Source organism: Chiloscyllium plagiosum, unplaced genomic scaffold, assembly GCF_037043375.1.
Source record: "Chiloscyllium plagiosum isolate Xiang-an unplaced genomic scaffold, Cpla_swu_hap1 HiC_scaffold_22, whole genome shotgun sequence".
Classification (NCBI taxonomy): domain Eukaryota; kingdom Metazoa; phylum Chordata; class Chondrichthyes; order Orectolobiformes; family Hemiscylliidae; genus Chiloscyllium; species Chiloscyllium plagiosum.
Window position 1 is genome coordinate 7,479,605 of NW_028270160.1, and position 19,922 is coordinate 7,499,526.

The 19,922-nt window shown below is 44.8% G+C and overlaps 1 protein-coding gene across 1 annotated transcript; it reads right to left on the bottom strand.

The window, feature by feature from the left end:
• Positions 1–4,730: 4,730 nt before the first annotated feature.
• On the bottom strand, positions 4,731–17,474 carry LOC122560986 (uncharacterized). Its single transcript, XM_043712229.2, has 2 exons — positions 17,335–17,474; positions 4,731–13,045 (listed from the first exon to the last, which is right to left on the bottom strand). Exon 2 carries the CDS (start codon positions 12,947–12,949, stop codon positions 12,338–12,340), a length of 612 nt encoding a protein of 203 aa, XP_043568164.1. The 5' UTR covers positions 12,950–13,045; positions 17,335–17,474; the 3' UTR covers positions 4,731–12,337.
• Positions 17,475–19,922: the final 2,448 nt, after the last annotated feature.

Sequence of the window (19,922 nt, forward strand, 5' to 3'; positions counted from 1 at the left end):
CAGCCTCTGACGCTCCAGGGAAAACAACCCCAGCCTGTTCACCCTCTCCCTCTAGCTCAGATCCTCCAACCCTGGCAACATCCTTGTAAATCTTTTCTGAACCCTTTCAAGTTTCACAACATGTTTCCGATAGGAAGGAGACCAGAATTGCACACAATCTTCCAAAAGTGGCTTAACTAATGTCCTGTACAGCTGCAATATGACCTCCCAACTCCTGAACTCAATACTCTGACCAATAAAGGAAAGCATACCAAACGCCTTCTTCACTACCCTATCTACCTGCGACTCCACTTTCAAGGAGCTATGAACCTGCGCTCCAAGGTCTCTTTGTTCAGCTTATAGTTGATTAGAAAACATTTGAAGGAGGGGAAACAAAGAGGAAACTCTTGTGGTATGGCGGTGGTGTCCTTACTTCTGATCTGAGGGTGAAGCCCCCACCCTCCATTCAGGGGTGCGGGGATGTTTGTAATGCCAGCCCTGAACACGGTGATTGGAAATATCTCGGACCCCTTTTTCCTGGTGCAGGGGCAGAAGGAACCTCACTGTCTGCAGCTGCACTGACCTTCCACCAGGGGGCAGGAGCCCTCTCGTAAAGGGGGTGTGCAAGTCAAACCCCTTCCCTGTGAGAACATGTCAATTAGAGGGGGAGAAGTCCATTCAGCCCCTCAGTCCTGCTGTCCCATTCAGTGAGATCACTTCCGATCTGTTTGGTTTCATATTCTGTTAAAGAAGAAGTTTATAGAGGTTTGAGAGATCATAGAATCCTGACACTGTGGAAATTGGCCATTTGGCCCAACAATTCCTTACTGACCCTCTAAACAGTATCCCACCCAGACCCATTCCCCTCCCCTATTACTCTACATTTACCCCTGACTAATACGTACAACACAGATGGCCTCCTTCTTCAAGGACCGCAATTTCCCCCCCGACGTGGTCGACGGTGCCCTCCACCGCATCTCCTCCACTTCCCGCTCCTCCGCCCTTGAGCCCCGCCCCTCCAACCGCCACCAGGACAGAACCCCACTGGTCCTCACCTTCCACCCCACCAATCTCCATGTACAGCGCATCATCCGCCGTCACTTCCGCCACCTCCAAACAGACCCCAGCACCAAGGATATATTTCCCTCCCCTCCCCTATCAGCTTTCCGTAGAGACCACTCCCTCCGCGACTCCCTTGTCAGATCCACACCCCCCACCGACCCAACCTCCACTCCCGGCACCTTCCCTTGCAACCGCAGGAGGTGCAACACTTGCGCCCACACCTCCCCCCTCACTTCTCTCCAAGGCCCCAAAGGAAACTTCCATATCCGCCACAGATTCACCTGCACCTCCACCCACATCATCTACTGCATCCGCTGCAGCCGGTGTGGCCTCCTCTATATTGGGGAGACAGGCCGCCTACTTGCGGAGCGATTCAGAGAGCACCTCTGGGCCACCCGGACGAACCAACCCAACCAACCTGTAGCACAGCATTTCAACTCCCCCTCCCACTCCACCGAGAATATGCAGGTCATTGGACTCATCCACCGCCAAACCACAACAACGCGACGGTCGGAGGAGGAGCGTCTTATCTTCCGACTGGGAACCCTCCAACCACAGGGGATGAACTTGGACTTCACCAGTTTCTTCATCCCCCCTCCCCCCACCTTGTCTCAGCCGAATCCCTCCAGCCCGGCACCGCCTTCCTGACCTGCAGTCTTCTTCTTGACCTCTCCGCCTCCATCCTACTCCGACCTATCACCCTCACCTTGACCTCTTTCCACCTATCACATTTCCAACGCCCCTCCTCCAAGTCCCTCCTCCCTACCTTTTATCTTCTCCTGCTGAACACTCTCTGCTCATTCCTGAAGAAGGGCCTGTGCCCGAAACGTCGAATCTCCTGTTCCCTGGATGCTGCCTGACCTGCTGTGCTTTTCCAGCAATAAAGTTTCAACCCTGACTAATGTACCTAACCTGTACATCCCTGAACATTATGGGGCAATTTAGCATGGCCAATTCACCCTAACCTGCACATCTTTAGACTATGGGAGGGAAATGGAGCACCCGGAGGGAACTCACACAGACACGGGGAGAATGTAAAACTCCACACAGACAGTCACCCGAGGCTGGAATCGAATCCAGGTTCCTGGCTCTGTGAGGCCACAGTGCTAACCACTGAGCCACTGTGCCGCCCCAGGAGAGAGGCTTTTGGGAGGGAACTGCAAAAACAATTACCTCCAAGAAGCTAAAAGCACCCTCCAGGAGCAATTAAAATCTGTGCAAGAGGGCGGGGATTGGAGGGAGGGAGTCACAGATTTTGGGCATTCATACATAGCCCTCAAGATGAATATTGAAATGGCGAGGGATAAAGCCATAGACAGACAAATATGGTGAGAAAATAGAGAGCATTGAATTAAATGCCAGAATCGATTGGAGTACTGAATGGCCTCCTCTTGTCTTCTTGCGATCCCAGCAGAAACCACACATTCAGCTCAAGCAACACATCTCTGGAGCCTGAGTCAGTGAGAGTCACAGATAACCTGCTTTTATTGAGCTTCCTCTGAGAAAAATCTTTTTGTCCATGAACAAAAGGACTGCCTTTGTGTTTCTGTTTTCAGAGGGATTTTACATCGTGTGTGTGTGTGTGTGTACATCTGTGAGTTTGAGTGTGTATGTGTGATTGTGAGTGTGTCCCTGTTTGAGTGTGAGTTAGTGTGAATAAACATGTGTGTATGTGAGTGTGTGTGTGTACGCAAGTATGTGTGTGTGTGAGACTGTGTGTGTGAATGTGTATGCACGTGTGTGAGTGTGTGTGTGCACATGTATGTGAGTGTGTGTGTGATTGTGTGCGTGAGTCCGAGTGCGTGTGTGACTGTGTGTGAGTCTGAGTGTGTGTGTGAGTGAGTGTGTGTGAATGTGAGTGGGTGTGTGAGTGTTTGTGTTTGTGTGTGTGAGTGTGGGTGTATACGATGTGTGTGTGTCTGTGTGTGGGTGTGTGTGTATGAGTGTGAGTCTGTGTGTGAGTCTGAGTGTGTGTGTCTGAGTGTGTATGTGAGTGTGAGTGTGTGTATGTGAGTGTGTATGTGTGTGAGTGAGTGTGAGTGTGTGTGAGTGTGAGTGTGTGTGTGTGTGAGTGTTTGTGTGTGTGAGTGTGTGTGTGAGTGTGTGTGTGTGAATGTGTGTGTGTGTGAGTGTGTGAGTGTGTGTGTGAGTGTGTGTGTGTGAGTTTGAGTGTGTGTGTGTGTATACGATGTGTGTGTGTGAGTGTGAGTGTGTGTGTGATTGTGTGCGTGAGTCCGAGTGCGTGTGTGACTGTGTGTGAGTCTGAGTGTGTGTGTGAGTGTGTGAGTGAGTGTGTGTGAATGTGAGTGGGTGTGTGAGTGTTTGTGTTTGTGTGTGTGAGTGTGAGTGTATACGATGTGTGTGTGTCTGTGTGTGGGTGTGTGTGTATGAGTGTGAGTCTGTGTGTGAGTCTGAGTGTGTGTGTCTGAGTGTGTATGTGAGTGTGAGTGTGTGTATGTGAGTGTGTATATGTGTGAGTGAGTGTGAGTGTGTGTGAGTGTGAGTGTGTGTGTGTGAGTGTGAGTGTTTGTGTGTGTGAGTGTGTGTGTGAGTGTGTGTGTGTGAATATGTGTGTGTGTGTGTGTGTGTGAGTGTGTGTGTGAGTGTGTGTGTGTGAGTTTGAGTGTGTGTGTGTATACGATGTGTGTGTGTGAGTGTGAATGTGTGTGTGAGTGTGAGTGTGTGTGTGTGTGTGAGTGTGTGTGTGATTGTGAGTGTGTCCCTGTTTGAGTGCGAGTTAGTGTGAATAAACATGTGTGTATGTGAGTGTGTGTGTGTACGCAAGTATGTGTGTGTGTGAGACTGTGTGTGTGAATGTGTATGCACGTGTGTGAGTGTGTGTGTGTGCACATGTATGTGAGTGTGAGTGTGTGTGTGATTGTGTGAGTGTGTGAGTGTGTGTGTGTGAGTGTATATGATGTGTGTGTGAGTGTGTGTGTGAGTGTGAGTGTGTGAGTGTGAGTGTGTGTTGGAGATAACTCAGGTTGAAGCTTTCTCTAGGTGCTCAGCTCTGAGAACTGAGTTCCATAGACTGTTGACCCAGCTAATAGTCAGTCTGTGGACCCAGCTCGCGAGCTTGGTGACTGTCCAGCCCCAGTGAGTATCCACACCTACTGATTGATCCTTCTGTCAAGAAACAAGACATTGAACCCAACAGTGCCATCATTACGCTCCATCATAAACCCTATCCCTGTCCTTGATCTAAATCCATCAGTACATCCTTCCATTGCTTTCCCCCTCGTGTATTTATCCAGCTTCCTTTTAAATGGGATGATATTATCTACTTTAACCTTGTATGAAGTAAGTCCACATTGTAACAACAAATTTTTCTCTTTCAGAGAATAATCTCCTCAAATGTTTCTGCAAGTTATAACTTTCTGAATCTAGTACCATCCTTGTAGCAATTCTATTGTTCTTCCTTCAGTGTCATAGAGTAGAATCCCTACATTGTGGAAAGAGGCCATTTGGCCCATTAAGTCTGCACCAACACTCTGAAGAGCATCCTGGAAACCCTCCATCCTATCCCTGTCACCTATGGCTAACCCATTCATCCCTGGGCACTTCCCCATGGCCAATCCACCCTAACCTGTGCAACTCTGGATTATGGGAAGAAACCAGAGCACCCCCACGCTGACACAGGGAGAATGTACAAACTCCACACAATCAGGTGGTTGATGAAGGAGCGTCACTCCGAAAGCTAGTGCTTCCAATTAAACCTGTTGGACTATAACCTGTTGTTGTGTGATTTTTAACCATGCTTAAGGTTAGCACCTATAGATTTAAACAGGAGATTGTAGCTGATTGCCAACTGGAAACTATATGAAAGGTTTGGACTTTCAATCTAGTGCTAGCACTCAGTCCTCATTTGAATTTGAAAACATCAATTGTATGAAGCAACAGCAATCAGTGGATCTACCCTGATATTGATCTTCGGTAGGAAATGGAGGTGTCATATTGTAACAAAAACATTAACTGCTGCTCTCTTCACAGATGCTGCCAGACCTGCTGAGTTTCTCCAATGTTCTCTGTTTCTTTTATTTCAAGCTATACAGAGTCTGGGGAAGGAAACTCTCCAGAGGAGAATTCATCAAACATTCTGAGTGAACATCCGCGCTTAACTTCAATCTCTATCGATTTTGAAAAAAAATTTATGCAGCTGCAATCAATTTTTTATGTCCTTATGCATCTGTCCTGATGTGCTTCATTCATTTGTCTGGGGTTGTGCAGAAATCCTGTGATTTCATGTTTCAGGGTATTAATTTTATACTGCATTGTAATGAGTAAAATGATTTAAAAGTTGCTTCTGGACAAACTGCTTGAGGCCACATTGCTGCCCTCTGCTGGTGAGTTTAATCTGAAGTAGCAGGACCTGTATCTGCCACCAGAGGGTGCTGCTGTTACACTGAGGTGCTGATTATAATCACTTCACTCCCCACCCTTGTGCGTCATAGAGTCATACAACATGGAAACAGACCCTTTGGTCTAACCAGTCCATGCCGAACATAATCCCAAACTAAACTAGTCCTGCTCCTGAACCATATCCCTCCAAACGTTTCCTATTTATGAATTCATCCAAATGCCTTTTAAATGTTGTAATTATACCGACATTCCACACGCAAACCACCATCTGTGTAAAAGAGTTGCTTATGTCTTTTTTAAATCTTTCTATAAAGCCTTTCCATTGAAAGAATTAAAGTTCAGCACCAACCGAATAATTTCGGTCAATTAGGTGCTTCCCTGGAGAGTTGGTGGATGAGGGGATGGCCTTTTAGAGGTTTATAAAATCATGAGGGGCATGGATAGGGAGAATAGTCAAGGTCTTTTTCCCAGGATAAAGGAGTCCAAAGCTAGAGAGCATAGGTTTAGGGTGAGTGGGGAAAGATTTAAAAGAGATCGAAGCAACAACGTTTTCATGCAGAGGGTGGTACGTGTGTGGAATGAACTGCCAGAGGAAATGATAGAATTACAACATTCACAAGGCATCTACATGGGTATGTGAACAGGAAAGGGATATGGGCCAAATGCTGGCAAATGGGACTAGATTGGGTTGGGATATCTGGTCGGGATGGATGAGTGTGACCGAAGGGTGTGTTTCTGTACTGTACATCTCTATGATTCTAAGTGTTGTCACTGCTGAAACTGAAGAGTTTAGAGAGCTAAGGAGATCGGGACGAGCTGGACAACTCTTTCAGGAACCAGCACACATACAATGGGTTGAATGGCCACCTTCTATACTGTACAATTGGATAGGATAGTATGATTCCGTGTGGAAAACACAAGAATCGATTTTGGGCAAATCTCCCTCCCGCAAACAGCAATGTGATCACGATCAGATACAGTATTTTGTTTTTGTGATGTTCATCAGGTGATAAATGTTGGTCAGGACTTCAGTCCCGTAGATACATTGAAAATGTTGGGACCATGTTCCTTGGAAAAGAGTTGGTTGAAAGGAGATTTGATCAATGTATTCAAAATAACGAGGTGTTCGGACAGAACAGATGTTCCCATTGGTGGAAAAATGGACAAGCGGGGACATGCATTTCAGGTTTTACAGATTCCTACTCCCTCCACCACCGACGCTCAGTAGCAGCAGTGTGTGCTAGCTACAACAACCAATGCAGAGACTCACCAAAGATCCTCAGACAGCACCTTCCGAACCTACGTCCACTTCCATCTAGAAGGACAAGGGCAGCAGATTCTTGAGAACACCGCCCCCTGCAGGTTCCCCTCCAAGCCACTCACCATCCTAACTTGGAAATATGTCACCGTTCCTTCACTGTCACTGGGCCAAAATCCTGGAATTCCCTCCCTGAGGGCATTGTGGGTCAACCCACAGCACACGGACTGCAGTGGTTCAAGAAGGCAGCTCACCCCCACCTTCTCAAGGGGCAACTAGTGACAGCGCAATAAACGCTGGGCCCAGCCAACGACGCCCACATCCCACAAGTGAAAAGAAAAGTCATTGGGAAAAAGACGAATGACAATATGAGGAAAGAATAAAAATCACACAACACCAGGTTATAGCAGAAAGTGAGGACTGCAGATGCTGGAGATCAGAGTCGAGAGTGTATGGTGCTGGAAAAGCACAGCAGGTCAGGCAGCATCTGGGGAGCAGGAGAATCGATGTTTTGCGCATAAGCCCTTCATCAGAATTGGGTCATGGTCCAACAGATTTATTTGGACGTATTAATCAATGAGGAAAAACCTTTTAATGCTGTGAGTGACTACTTTCTGAATGTGATGGGGTCAGGTTCAGTCAAGGTCAGAGGACACACTTGAATTGCTCCCTCAGAGGGCTAGCACAGACAATGGAGCAAATGGCCTGCTTCTGAGCTATAAATCTCTGTCAAAATCCCCCACTCGTCTTTGCAACACTGTGATGGCATTGCAAAGAGCAGCCAACATCTTCTGGAGGACTGGTGCCTTGATTGTTAAACCAGCAATATTAATCCCAAAAGCTGACACCTCACTGAGTGTAGGAAATAGGAAATAATGACAGCAAATGCAGGAAAGCAAGCCTGACAACATTGGTGGTGAACTGTGATTCAGTAGCCAGCATTCACCCACTGAAGTGAAAACTGGGGAGTCAAGTCCCAGACAAATGGACCCACAGTTTCGCTATCGGTCAAGGACAAAATCTCTGGAAAGCTGCACTGTCTGAGGTGCTGCCTTTCTGGATGAGACAAACTGAGGCACCAGTGGCCTCCTCAGGTGGACGTTAAAGGTTCTTTGGCGCAATTCTGAAGAAGATTAGGGGTAATATCCCTGCTGGCCTGGTCAATATCTCTAGGTAAAAACAGGGACTGCAGATGCTGGAAACCAGATTCTAGATTAGAGCGGTGCTGGAAAAGAACAGCAGTTCAGGCAGCATCCGAGGAGCAGGAAAATTGACGTTTCGGGCAAAAGCCCTTCATCAGGAATAGTGGCAGAGTGCCTGCAGGGTGGAGAGATAAATCAGAGGAGGGGGTCAATATCTCTCCCTCGACCAGCATAACAGAACAAGGAGAATTTGCAGTCCTCACTTTTGCCTATAACAGAAACAAGGAGTCTGGAATATAAGGTTCGGCCACTTTTGGAATATTGTGTGCAATTTTGGTCTCCTTCCTATCGGAAAGATGTTGTGAAACTTGAAAGGGTTCAGAAAAGATTTTCAAGGATGTTGCCAGGGTTGGAGGATTTGAGCTACAGGGAGATGCTGAACAGGCTGGGGCTGTTTTCCCTGGAGTGTTGGAGGCTGAGGGGTGACCTTATAGAGATTTACAAAATTATGAGGGGCATGGATAGGGTAAATAGACAAAGTCTTTTCCCTGGGGTCGGGGAGTCCAGAACTAGAGGGCATAGGTTTAGGGTGAGAGGGGAAAGATATAAAAGAGACCTACGGGGCAACTTTTCCACACAGAGGGTGGTACTTGTTTGGAATGAGCTGCCAGAGGAAGTGGTGGAGGCTGGTACAATTGCAAAAGTTAAGAGGCATTTGGATGGGTATATGAATAGGAAGGATTTGGAGGGATGTAAGCCGGGTGCTGGCAGGACTAGATTGGGTTGGGATATCTGGTCGGAATGGACGGGTTGGACCGAAGGGTCTGTTTCCATGCTGTACATCTCTACGACTCTATGACTCTAAGTCTTACTGCAAATGTACGGGGTGCTGGTGTCACCTCACCTAGAATACTGTGAGCTGGTTTGTTTCCCTTATTTCAGGAAAAATATCATTTCATTGGAGATACTTCAGAACAGGTTCACTAGGATGATCCCTGTGGTGGAGGGATTGTCTTATAAGCAAAGATTAAACAGGTTGGGACTCTACTCCCTGGAGTTTTGAAGAACAAGAGGTGATGTCGTTGAAACATATTGGATTCTTTAAGGGTATGACAAATTCCTAGAGGCTGTTTCCCCCAATGGGAGGGTCTGGGATCAGAGGGTACAAACTCAGAATAAAGGAGCTAATTTCAGACTCAGATGAGGAAAAATGTCTTCTCTCAAAGGGTTGTGAGTGTTTGGAGCTCCTTGCCTCAGGTAGCTGAGGGAGCAGAGTCCTTGTGTATATTTAAGGCTGAGGAAGATAGATTCGGAGAATCAAGGGTTCCAGGGAAGGGGGAGCAAAGTATGAGCAATGTCAGCCATGATCCTATTTAAAGGTGGACAGGTGCTTGGGGCTGAATGGCCTACTCCTATGATTTATGGTCTAAACAAATTACCTACTCATTACCACATCGCTGTTTGTGGGAGCTTGCTGTGTGTAAATTGGCGACCACGTTTCCTGGCATCACAACAGTGACTACGTTGTAAAATTACTTTGTTGGTGTAAAGTGCCTTGCCTGAGACTGTGAAGGAGGCTATAAAAGTTAAAATTCTAGCTTCTTTTCAAAGTTTAAATTAAGGGGACAATGTTATGGAGCAAAATCTTCATCAGGTGCAAGATACAAATAGGAAGAACACGGGGGAGAATAACTTATTGCCTCTTTACAACCTCCTGTCGCTGTGCTGGGAGAGAGCCCCACAGAAATAATTACGCATGAGGTTCCAAAATTTATTCAGGGAGAGGAGCGAATTGCTTAGGTTTCCCGTTCTGACACTGCATTTTCCCCAATGAAGTGTACAAATTTTTAAGATATTAGGAGAAAGGTATAGAGGAGACGTCAGAGGTAGGTTCTTTACGCAGAGAATTGTGAATGCATGGAATGCGTTGCCAGCTGTGGTGGTGGAAGCAGAGTCATTGGGGACATTTAAGCCACTGCTGGACATGCACATGGATAGCAGTGAGTTGAGGGGTCCGTAGGTTAAGTTATTATATTTTACATTAGGATTAAGCCTCGGCACAACATCGTGGGTCAAAGGACCTGTTCTGTGCTGTACTTTTCTATGTTCTATGTTCTAATGTGAAAATAATGACCGCATTGTAATTGTATCTTTGAAAAATGTCCAAATTATCTTGATCGCAATCATCCAAAGGAATTATTTTATTCCCAGGTTTGCTTGGGCCTACAATTTTGAAAGGAGCTGCTTTGAGGGTAAGTTTACTGTGAAACAAAGTGTGATCATTGAGCTGCACCAATGTTTACTAAAGTTCATTTCCACTCATGGTGATGATCCTGCAGTGATAAAAATATTTGTACTTGTTACGGTTAGCTCAATGAGTGTGTGGCTGTTGCACAGTTTTCCCATTGTTTATGGAAGAATTCCAGGCTTGTCTCATATCCACAATAATTCGAAAGGGAACCGGGACAAGAAAAGATGGGGTCACTTTTCCTGAGCAATGTTTTCACTCTGAATGACATGTTGTCCTCTTCAGCAGCAGCTCAACTTTTGTATCAACTCTGCAGACTCATCATTTCTAATACAGGCTGTTCTGCTATAATGCGCATGTCATTATTGCGAATTTGTTATAAATGATTGACAAATTGGGGATATTGCTTCTAAACCATGATTGCTTAAAGCATGTATTGGATATAATGCAATTCCGACCCCATTAGTTTAAATGGTGCTTCTTTTAAGTAATTTTCTTAAAACACAGGATTGCATGAGAATGGAATTACAGTGTTTTAGCATACATGTGTTTTGAGCACACATCACAGGTTAGTGGAGTTCATTGTGTGTTGCATAGAAAACGTTGCCTTATTTAAGCAGGGATGGGAGAATTCTACACACTTCAGGTGTGTATGTGTGTGTATATGAGAGAGAGAGGGAGTGAGTGAGTGTTCAGATTAATTCTGCTCAGAGACAGTTTTTTTTATTGGCCTTTCAATCATCTAGTTGTGTGGGTTCAGGAGAGCTCAGCAGATTAACAAATTATTGGTGAGCGGCTAGGCAGGTGACCATAGCCTTACCAGGGTGCCCAACCAACAGACGCTTCTAATCTGCAGCAAGAAAGCAGCTAAACCTCATTCTCTTCCTCCTTGATAGGAAGTGACAGAAAATCTCCTGGTAGCTGTTCTCACTCTCCCTTTTCCTGTAAACCACTCGCTGCAAATTTCTTCATTAAAAGGCAAAGAGGATTACAAAAAAAAACACCTTCATCGGGGCATCAGAAGGGTGAATCTGCAACTAATTAATGACACTCTGAATTGATGTATCCACAACTTCGTGTCATTAGCAAAGAAGCAGATGGAATAAAAAAAAAACAACTCTTCGACATCTGTGATCTGGAGTGGTGCCTGATCTGCACCTCACTGACTTTTTCCTCACCCTCTCCCCCCCATAATATTTCATCTCTTTATGTTTCTATGTTGTGGGGATTTTAAGAAAGGGGTAGAGTTTAAGTAAAAGAGGTTTAAATTAGCATTGTTCATTTGTCTTTTTTCAACCATTTGTTAAAAACAGTTTGAGTACAATGAATTGTTATTTTCTTGTTAATGGAAAGCGTATGCGCATATTGTTTTAACCAGAATTAGACAGATTGGTAAAAATGAACAATTTTAATAAAAACGTTCACATTTATAGATAGATTTAGTGAGCTGTAACAATAGGAAGCATCTACATACAGACCTGAAGTCTGAAAATGAGTCAGTAAATAGAAATATAGAGCAGGAAGCAGCCATTCAGCCCCTCGAGATTGCTTAACAGAAAGGGAAAGAGCAGTTAATACAGCTTTGTTTTGTTTGAAAGGTTAAAGCATCATCAAGTGACAGAACCATTGAAAATGAGAGATCAAAAAAGAAATACTGCAGATGTTGGAAATACAAATAGAAAATGGTGGTTTCAATCAGAAACAAAGGTTCTGCACCTCCCTATACCAACGTTACTTGATTTGCTGAGTATTCCCAACCTTATAAGGTTTTAGACACTCCTGTAATGTTTCCTTTTTTAAAAAAAGAGGTTACAACACCTTCTGTGGAAGGAAGTGACAGCGAGTGTTACTATCACTATATGACCTTCGATATGAAAAACTGGGTTCAATCGAGTATCTCTAACTTGAAGATTAATATGGATTTAATATATAAATTATATTTTAAAAACTGACAGCTTTTTGAGAGAGGGATTGCAGACATGGTTGCTTTGGAGTGTGTGTACAACAGGCAGTGTAGCCATAAACCAACAGAGGGATCTCAGGCACACCCACATACCTCAATCACCCCATTATACCCTCACTGTATTCACTGTGCTGTAATGCTGTATCGGCTTGGGACTTTACACGCAATCAAACCTCATGGTTCCTGAGAATGGTTCATATTGGAACTGAATCCATTCCTCTCTCTACAGCTGCTGCCAGACCTGCTGAGTTTCTCTAGCACCGCCTGCTTTCATTTCTCTTACTAACAACGTCCATTGCTTTACAAATCATCTGAAAACAGTGCCTCTAGCGTTTCGACTTCCTTTTGTGTTTCTCCACAGCCTCGCTCACCGAGTCATCCTCCTCATCGCTGGGAGTGGGCGGTCGCCTGATAACTTTCTTTTCCACCTTGTATTTCTGCTCGCCCACTTTGGGGTCGCCTTTCACCAGGTATTCCCCGTTCTGGTAGGTGATGGTGACAATCGTTTTGGGGTAGGTGCCGTAGACTCTGCGCAGCTCGTCCTGGACAAAGTCGGGCAGTTCCCTTACCGGTCCAAAAACACGGTCCATCTTACCCCAGTGCAGCTCCCCCTTCAGCACAGAGCCTTCAGGCCAACCGGCTGAGCTGAGTGGGGTCTGCTGAGGGTAGTATCCATTGTACGGATAGTATGGTGGGTACGTATATCCTGCCAGATTGGCAGGGGGCATATACCAGTACGGATAGAAATAGGGAGCCCCGTAGAAGTGGTGATACTCTATACATTTCCCTGCTCCTTCCTGGAAGCTGTCCACATCTGCCATGACTATGGTAAGGGGCCGGCTGGAAAAGTTGTGCATCTGAATGGGGGGCAGCGACAGAGTCTCAGGGGGGCTCACGAATCTCCTGGGTATGAAGGGTCCAAAGACAGTTGGGTACATGATGTGCCAGGGTCTCTGCCACTGCCCCGGCTCGCTACTCCAAGTTCTGCGACCTCCGTGCCGTTGAGATTCCTTCTATCCCGCCATTCCGTGGAGCTGTGGAGATAGGAAAACACAAAATTCTATTGCCCCCTCAATTTTCCTCAAGCGACTTTCATTTATGCAGCAGCCCACAGGGTAAAGAAACGTACAAACGTGCTTCCCAGGACAGTGCAAGGCAAGGAACAGGACCAAAGGCTGTCAACTGACACAAAATTCTGGTCAAAGAGGTAGATTCTGAGGAGTGTCTTAAAGGAGGAGAGTGAGGTCGAGAGGGGGAGACATGTAGGGAAGGAATTCCAGACATTAGGACCAAAGTAACTCGGGGCCCAAGCACCAGTGGTGGGGCAATGAACATTGGGGGCGGAATTAGAACAGAGCAGACTTGGAGGGGTGCAGAGACCTCAGGGAGTATGGGGTTGGGGGAGGTTACGGAGATAGGGGTCTTAAGGGCACGGAGGGATTTGACAGCAAGGAAGAGACTTTTAAAAATCAAGACTTTGCCTGATCGGGAATCAATGCAGACCATTTCGGACTGAGACGAGGAGAAATGTCTTCACCCAGAGAGTGGGGACCCAGTGGAATTCTCTGCCACACAATGCAGTTGAGGTCAAAACATTGAATGTCCTCAAGAAGGAGTTAGATCTAGTGGATCAAATGGTGTGGAGAGAACAGGGGAAACAGGGTACTGAGTTGGATGATACTATTGAAGCATGGAACAGACTCCAAGGGCTGAGTGGTCTACTCCTGTTTCTATTTTCTATGTTTCTGTGATTCAGGGATCGGGAGGGGTTATATGAAATCAGAACTTTCTCTAAATTCAGATGTATGCAGCAGAGTTTTGGGTGAGCTTAAGTTTGTAATATTTGCCTGAGAATTAGTTTAGTGCATATAGAACCCATTAGCCTTGCTGTATTAAAACAGCAGGCACAGGGTTTCCTTGCAAATGGATGAGAAGCAATCTTACACTCAATCTTGTCCGAGAGAGAACAGTTTGTGGTGCTCACAAGGATTTATTGGAGGCTGAAATGATTACATTGATGTGCATACTTAACACATTTACAAATGTAAAAACAAACGACGTTAACTGTCTTTGCTATTAGGGGCACTCACATCATCAAAACAAATGGAGGTTCATGCCCCACTCCTGGATATATCTGATAGGTAGACTTTTTACTAGATAAAGGTATCAAGGGTAAAGGAGGGACGTACAGAAAAATGGAGTTGAGAACACAATCAGATCGGCTATGATGTTGTTCAATGGTGAAATGGATTCAAAGGGCCGAATGGCCTTATCCCGCTCCTAACTTCCTATAATCTGGGCTGACAGCATTGAATGAGTCTTGCACTGCCTTTCAGAGGAAACATTAAGACCCCTTAAGTCTTCCAGACCTGTGGTGGCTTCCATCTCGAAGGACAAGGGCAGCAGATACATGAGAACACTAACCCCCCCTGCAAGTTCCCCTCCCAGCCACTCACCATCCTGACTTGGAAACACAGCTCCATTCCTTCACAGTTACCGGGTCAAATTCGTGACAACCCTCCCAAGCCAAACTGTCAATGTACACCCACCATAGGGACTGTAGCAGTTCAAGAAGATAATTTTTCCTTGGGCAGATGGGATGGATGATAATTGCTGGGCTTGTTGAGAATGAATTAAAGGGAAAAAGGTAAATTTTGTATTTATATAGTACATTCTACAACCTCACGACATCCCTGAAGAATCCAACTGTGAATTGGTTACATTTAAAATGTAGTCACTACAGTAAAGGAGGAAACATTGCAACTGACATCTACACAGCAAGATCCCAGCCAGTGACACTCACATCCTGTGAATGAATTAAAAAAGACAAGGTGGGGACAAATTTCTTTCTAGAGAGGGACCTAATTGCACTTTGACAATAATCAATGCATAATCATTGTTACGATGATAGCATCATGCAATACTACTGAAGCTGCCTTCTAATTCCAGATTATGTTTTCCATTGATTTGGGATTTAAAATGTGGAGACTAAAATATATGCTAAACATTTGATGTATCAACCAGTGGAAAGAATATTCAAAGTTGCAAAAAGACTGAGGATTCTATAAAGTGGCATCCAGAAGATATAATGTCAGTGTTGCTGCTGTTTGATATGATGAGAGCAAATTACTAATGGGAGCCGCAAGGACTAGCATTTAGGATTCAAATTCATGCCTTTAACCTGTGCTAGTCCAGTCATACTGCCACTACACTAGTCTCGTCCTGGTGGAGCCCTAGCTGGTATTGTATAGAGGTGATTGCCCGACTATATGTATATAAAGAACATCAGAACTAGGAGCAGGCATCGGCCATTCAGCCCCTCGTGCCTGCACTACTATTTAATAAAATCATGGCAATCTCTCATCTCATAGAGGTATAGAGTCATACAGCACAGAAACAGGTCCTTCGGTCCAACCAGTCCACGCCAAACATAATCTCAAACTCAACTAGCCCCACCTGCTTGCTCTTGGCCGTTTTTCCTCCAAACCTTATCCAAATGTCTTTTAAACATTGTAATTGTACCCACATTCATCACTTCCTCCAGAAGTTCATTCCACATGCAAACCATGCTCTGTGTAAAAAAACTGCCCACGTCTTTTTTAAATCTCACTCTATTACTGAGTACAGGAGTTGGGAGGTCATGTTGAGGCTGTACAGGATATTGGTTAGGCCACTGTTGGAATATTACGTGCAATTCTGGTCTCCTTCCTATCACAAAGATGTTGTGAAACTTGAAAGGGTTCAGAAAAGATTTACAAGGATGTTGCCAGGGTTGGAGGATCTGAGCTAGAGGGAGAGGGTGAACAGGCTGGGGCTGTTTTCCCTGGAGCGTCAGAGGCTGAGGGGTGACCTTATAGAGGTTTACAGAATTATGAGGGGCATGGATAGGATAAATAGACAAAGTCTTTTCACTGGGGTGGGGAAAGTCCAGAACTAGAGGGCATAGGTTTAGGGTGAGAGGGGAAAGATATAAAAAAGACCTAAGGGGTAACTTTTTCACTCAGAGGGTGGTACGTGTATGGAATGAGCTGCCAGAGGAAGTGGTGGAGGCTGGTACAATTGCAACATTTAAGAGGCATTTGGATGGGTATATGAATAGGAAGGGTTTGGAGGGATATGGACCAGGTGCTGGCAAGTGGGACTAGATTGGATTGGGCTATCTAGTTGGCATGGACGAGTTGGACCGAAGGGTCTGTTTCCATGCTGTACATCTCTATGACTCTATGACTCTATTTTCTTACCCTTTAACCTGTCTATCATTTAAATTTACTCAATGTCCCAGCATCCACTGCACTCTGTGTTAGTGAATTCCATAGATTCACAGTCCTTTGAGAGATGCAATTCTTCCTCTTTTCTGTTTTAAATCTGCTCCCCCTTATCCTAACGGTTAGACCTCTCGCTCTAGAATGTTCCACATGAGAAAATATTCTCTCTACGTCTACTTTGTCAGCCCTTTTAGCAAGTTATAGACCTCAATTAGATTTAATCTCATTCTTCTAAACTCCAGAGAGTATCGGCCTAAACTGCTCAATCTCTCCAAATAGAACAAATCTAATTTCTGGAATCATTCTAGTGAACCTCCTCTGAACTGCCTCCAATGCATCTACATCTCTCCTCAAGTAAGGGGACTAAAACGGTACACAAATTTCTAGGTGTGGTCTCACTAATGCCTTGTACAGCTGTAGCAACACTTCTTTTGTACTCTATTCCTTTAGCAATAGGTGCCCAACAGGTTTAGAGAGGGGCCTGCATAATTATAGGATTCAACTATTAAAGATTTCTCCCATGCCCTGTGAAAATATGAATTAACAGAAACGTACATGCAACAGTGATTCAGAATAATCACACCCCCTTCAAACAATGACTTACCTGGATGCACTTCAGAGGGTAAGGTTACCTGAACACGGAATTCCAAATGATTGATGGGGGTTGGCAGGGCCAGTGTTTCATTGAAGTTTATCGACAGGATAAAGAATGGGACTGGCTTGAAACTTTAAAGCTTTCTTTTAAATGCAGTTTTTATTTTAAAAATTAAAACAAACTAAAATGTTTAACATGAAGAATCCTTTGATGTTTCTGAAGGTGAATAAGAAGGCAGCCAAATAACACGGGAGTTAACCGACAGTTCATTTTGATACCTTTATAGAACTTCTTTTTGGACTTGTCTAAACTGTAATTACCCTAAAACTGACTCAGAGAAACACTGCCCACATTTTAGGGATTTGAAACGGAAGTTTTCTAAAGTTAGAATCGAGAGGAAGAAAAGATATTATTCAGGAAAGGAGGATTGAGAGACAGAGGGTGCTGGAAAAGAGCTGCTTACCTGATAGCCGACAGTGGCTGAGGGGGTGGTTAGTTGTGACATGCAGTCACTGAGCTTGTGAGTGCAGTGGTCAGCTGTCCTCTGTCTGCTCTGGGCTCACTCTCCTGCTACACCCACATTCACTAGACACAGTGGGCCAGCACAGGCTGCTACGTCCGCTGAGGTAACCAGGCGGGGCCAGAGAAAAACAAGGCAGGAAGGTGGATACAAGGGGAGGGGAAAGAGCTGGAGGAATTAAAAAGGAAAGTGAAGAAATGGTGTGTTAAGAGGGAGGAGTGGAGACAGTAAAGAACTGAAGGAGAGATTCGAGTGAGGGAGTCACTATTGGATACAATGTACATTATTGCCGGTGGCCCTCTCCTAACTTGCACCAAATTCTGTTCCTCCATCATTGGCAGACCCTCACAGACTAGGGTGACTCTATCCCACTCTCAGGGTGAGTCCGTAGGTGGCTGTATGACTGATGGAGCTATCCCAGGCTCTGGCAGGTGGTGGTCACGGGAAGGGGGTGGGTGGGTTGTGGGTGTGGCAGCACATTCCTTTCCCTGTTTTCCCCACTGGCTCCCGCTTTTTCCCAATGCCGAGTCTCCAGGTGCTCCATGCCTTCCTGGATGCTCCTCCCCCACTTTGGATGGTCATGGGCCAGTGATTCCCAGGTGTCTGTGGGAATGCTGCACTTCCACACTGAGGCCTGGAGGGTATCCCTGAAGCACTTCCTCTGTCTACCTGGGGCATCCTCTGTCACCTAACTGACTGTTCCTCCTTTGTCCCTGTGCTCACTGACTTGGCTCCCGGTAAAACAAATTCATAAGTCTCATTCTCATTTCCAAATCCCTGTGTGGCCACAACCCTCCCCTATCTCTGTCAGCTCCTGTAGTCCCACCGTTCGCAAACAGATCTGGGCTTCTCGAGTTCTGCTTTGGACTTGGGAGCATTGGACTCATTTCCTTCAGCTACTTTTCACTGTCTCTGCTTTTCTGGCTCTCTAAGTCACAGCTATTCAACTAAATATTTCTTCACCAGTCTTCACCCCTCCTCATGTGAGTCACTGACATTTTATTTAATGGTCCTGCAAAATGACCTTGGGACATTTTATGCACCTAAGATGGAGCAGCAAGAGTAAGCCTTATCATCCCTGGAGACTACTCCACCAATTAACACAATGGTGGCTGATCTGACCTTGGCCTCAACCCTACTCTCCTGTTAGAATTCAATCACCTTATCCACGAATATGTTCGATAAGAGACTCTCCAGTATTCTTCGGGTAGATCATTCCAAAGATTCACAACAGTCTGAGGGAAGACATTCCTCCTCATTACCTTGTCAATAAAGGCACTGTACAAATGCAAGTTGTTGTTAATTATGGGGAGTTTTGTGAAGATTTCTTTCCTTAATCTTTATTCATAGGACGTGGGTGTCATTGGCAAGGCTTGGTTTAGCTATCCATCCCTAATTAGGCAAGAGTCTGTGCATCTGGAGTCACATGTGGGCAAGAACAGTAATTTCCTTTCCAAAAGAGCATTAGTTATCCAGATGGGTTTAATGGGAAGTCTAAGAAACAGGATGGAGCAGATACAGATCTGTGGCATAGCTGAATGATAGTAAGAGTCAGAAGGAGAGAGTTTACACGAAGAATTGGCAGAGATCCATCCAATACTGTTTATTTTACACTAGCACTCAGAATAAAAATGACCATGAAGACTCTGTCATCTTACATCAGAGATTCAAAAGCAACAGAAAATTGGCACATAGACAGAGGAAGCTCGTTTTTTTTGTTTACTTCATTAGGCATCTAAGCAACAATGGCCCTGTGTCTAAAAGCTTGTAGCTTCCAAATATCATCGTGAGTCTTATAATGGGAGACATTGTTGGCACTGGCATGTTTAGATTATAGAAGGAGAGAATGTGACCCTTGACAGCTGCAGTGTCAAATTGATTTGATTTGTCTGATATACTTACTTAAGAGTTTAGATTTAATTAACAAGTGCAGAAAAACCTGTATAATTCCTTTGGGGATATGTCATATGAGATTCCAACTATTGATACAGCCTCTAGATAACTGATATCCAACAAATTCTGACCGTAGGAACACTCTATGTATCCGCCTTACTCCACTGTTTCAGCCTCGGCTTCGTGGTAAGTACATTTACTGCTGAATCCGACTGTTGGATTAAGACCCATTTCAAAGACTTTGAACAGATAATACAGGAGTTTTCACCTCAGCACTTAGAGACTTCAGACGAGATGCTAAACTGAAGCGTACAAAGGTAAAAATCAAATCATTGTGTGTCAAAGTAGACATGTTCTCAGGAAATTCAAACAAAAATCTACTCAAAATCTTTAAAACATACTTATTGATATCCACCTTAATGTTTAGAGCTTCTGAAAAGGCTTATAAATGGTACACTTATCAGCAAAAATACCCAATGGTAATTCATTCATCTTGGGGAAGACATCATGAGTTTGTGAGCAATGTTAGATTGTAGCTCAATTCTTTTTAAAGTAGCACAATAGATCACAAGATCTTGACTTGCAGTGAGCACAGCTGGCGATTATGCTTTATTTGTTGAGGAGTTATAGATGTCCTT

Coding starts and splice junctions, on each gene's coding strand:
- LOC122560986 (XM_043712229.2), bottom strand. CDS start 12,949: ATGTACCCAACTGTCTTTGGACCCTTCATACCCAGGAGATTCGTGAGC.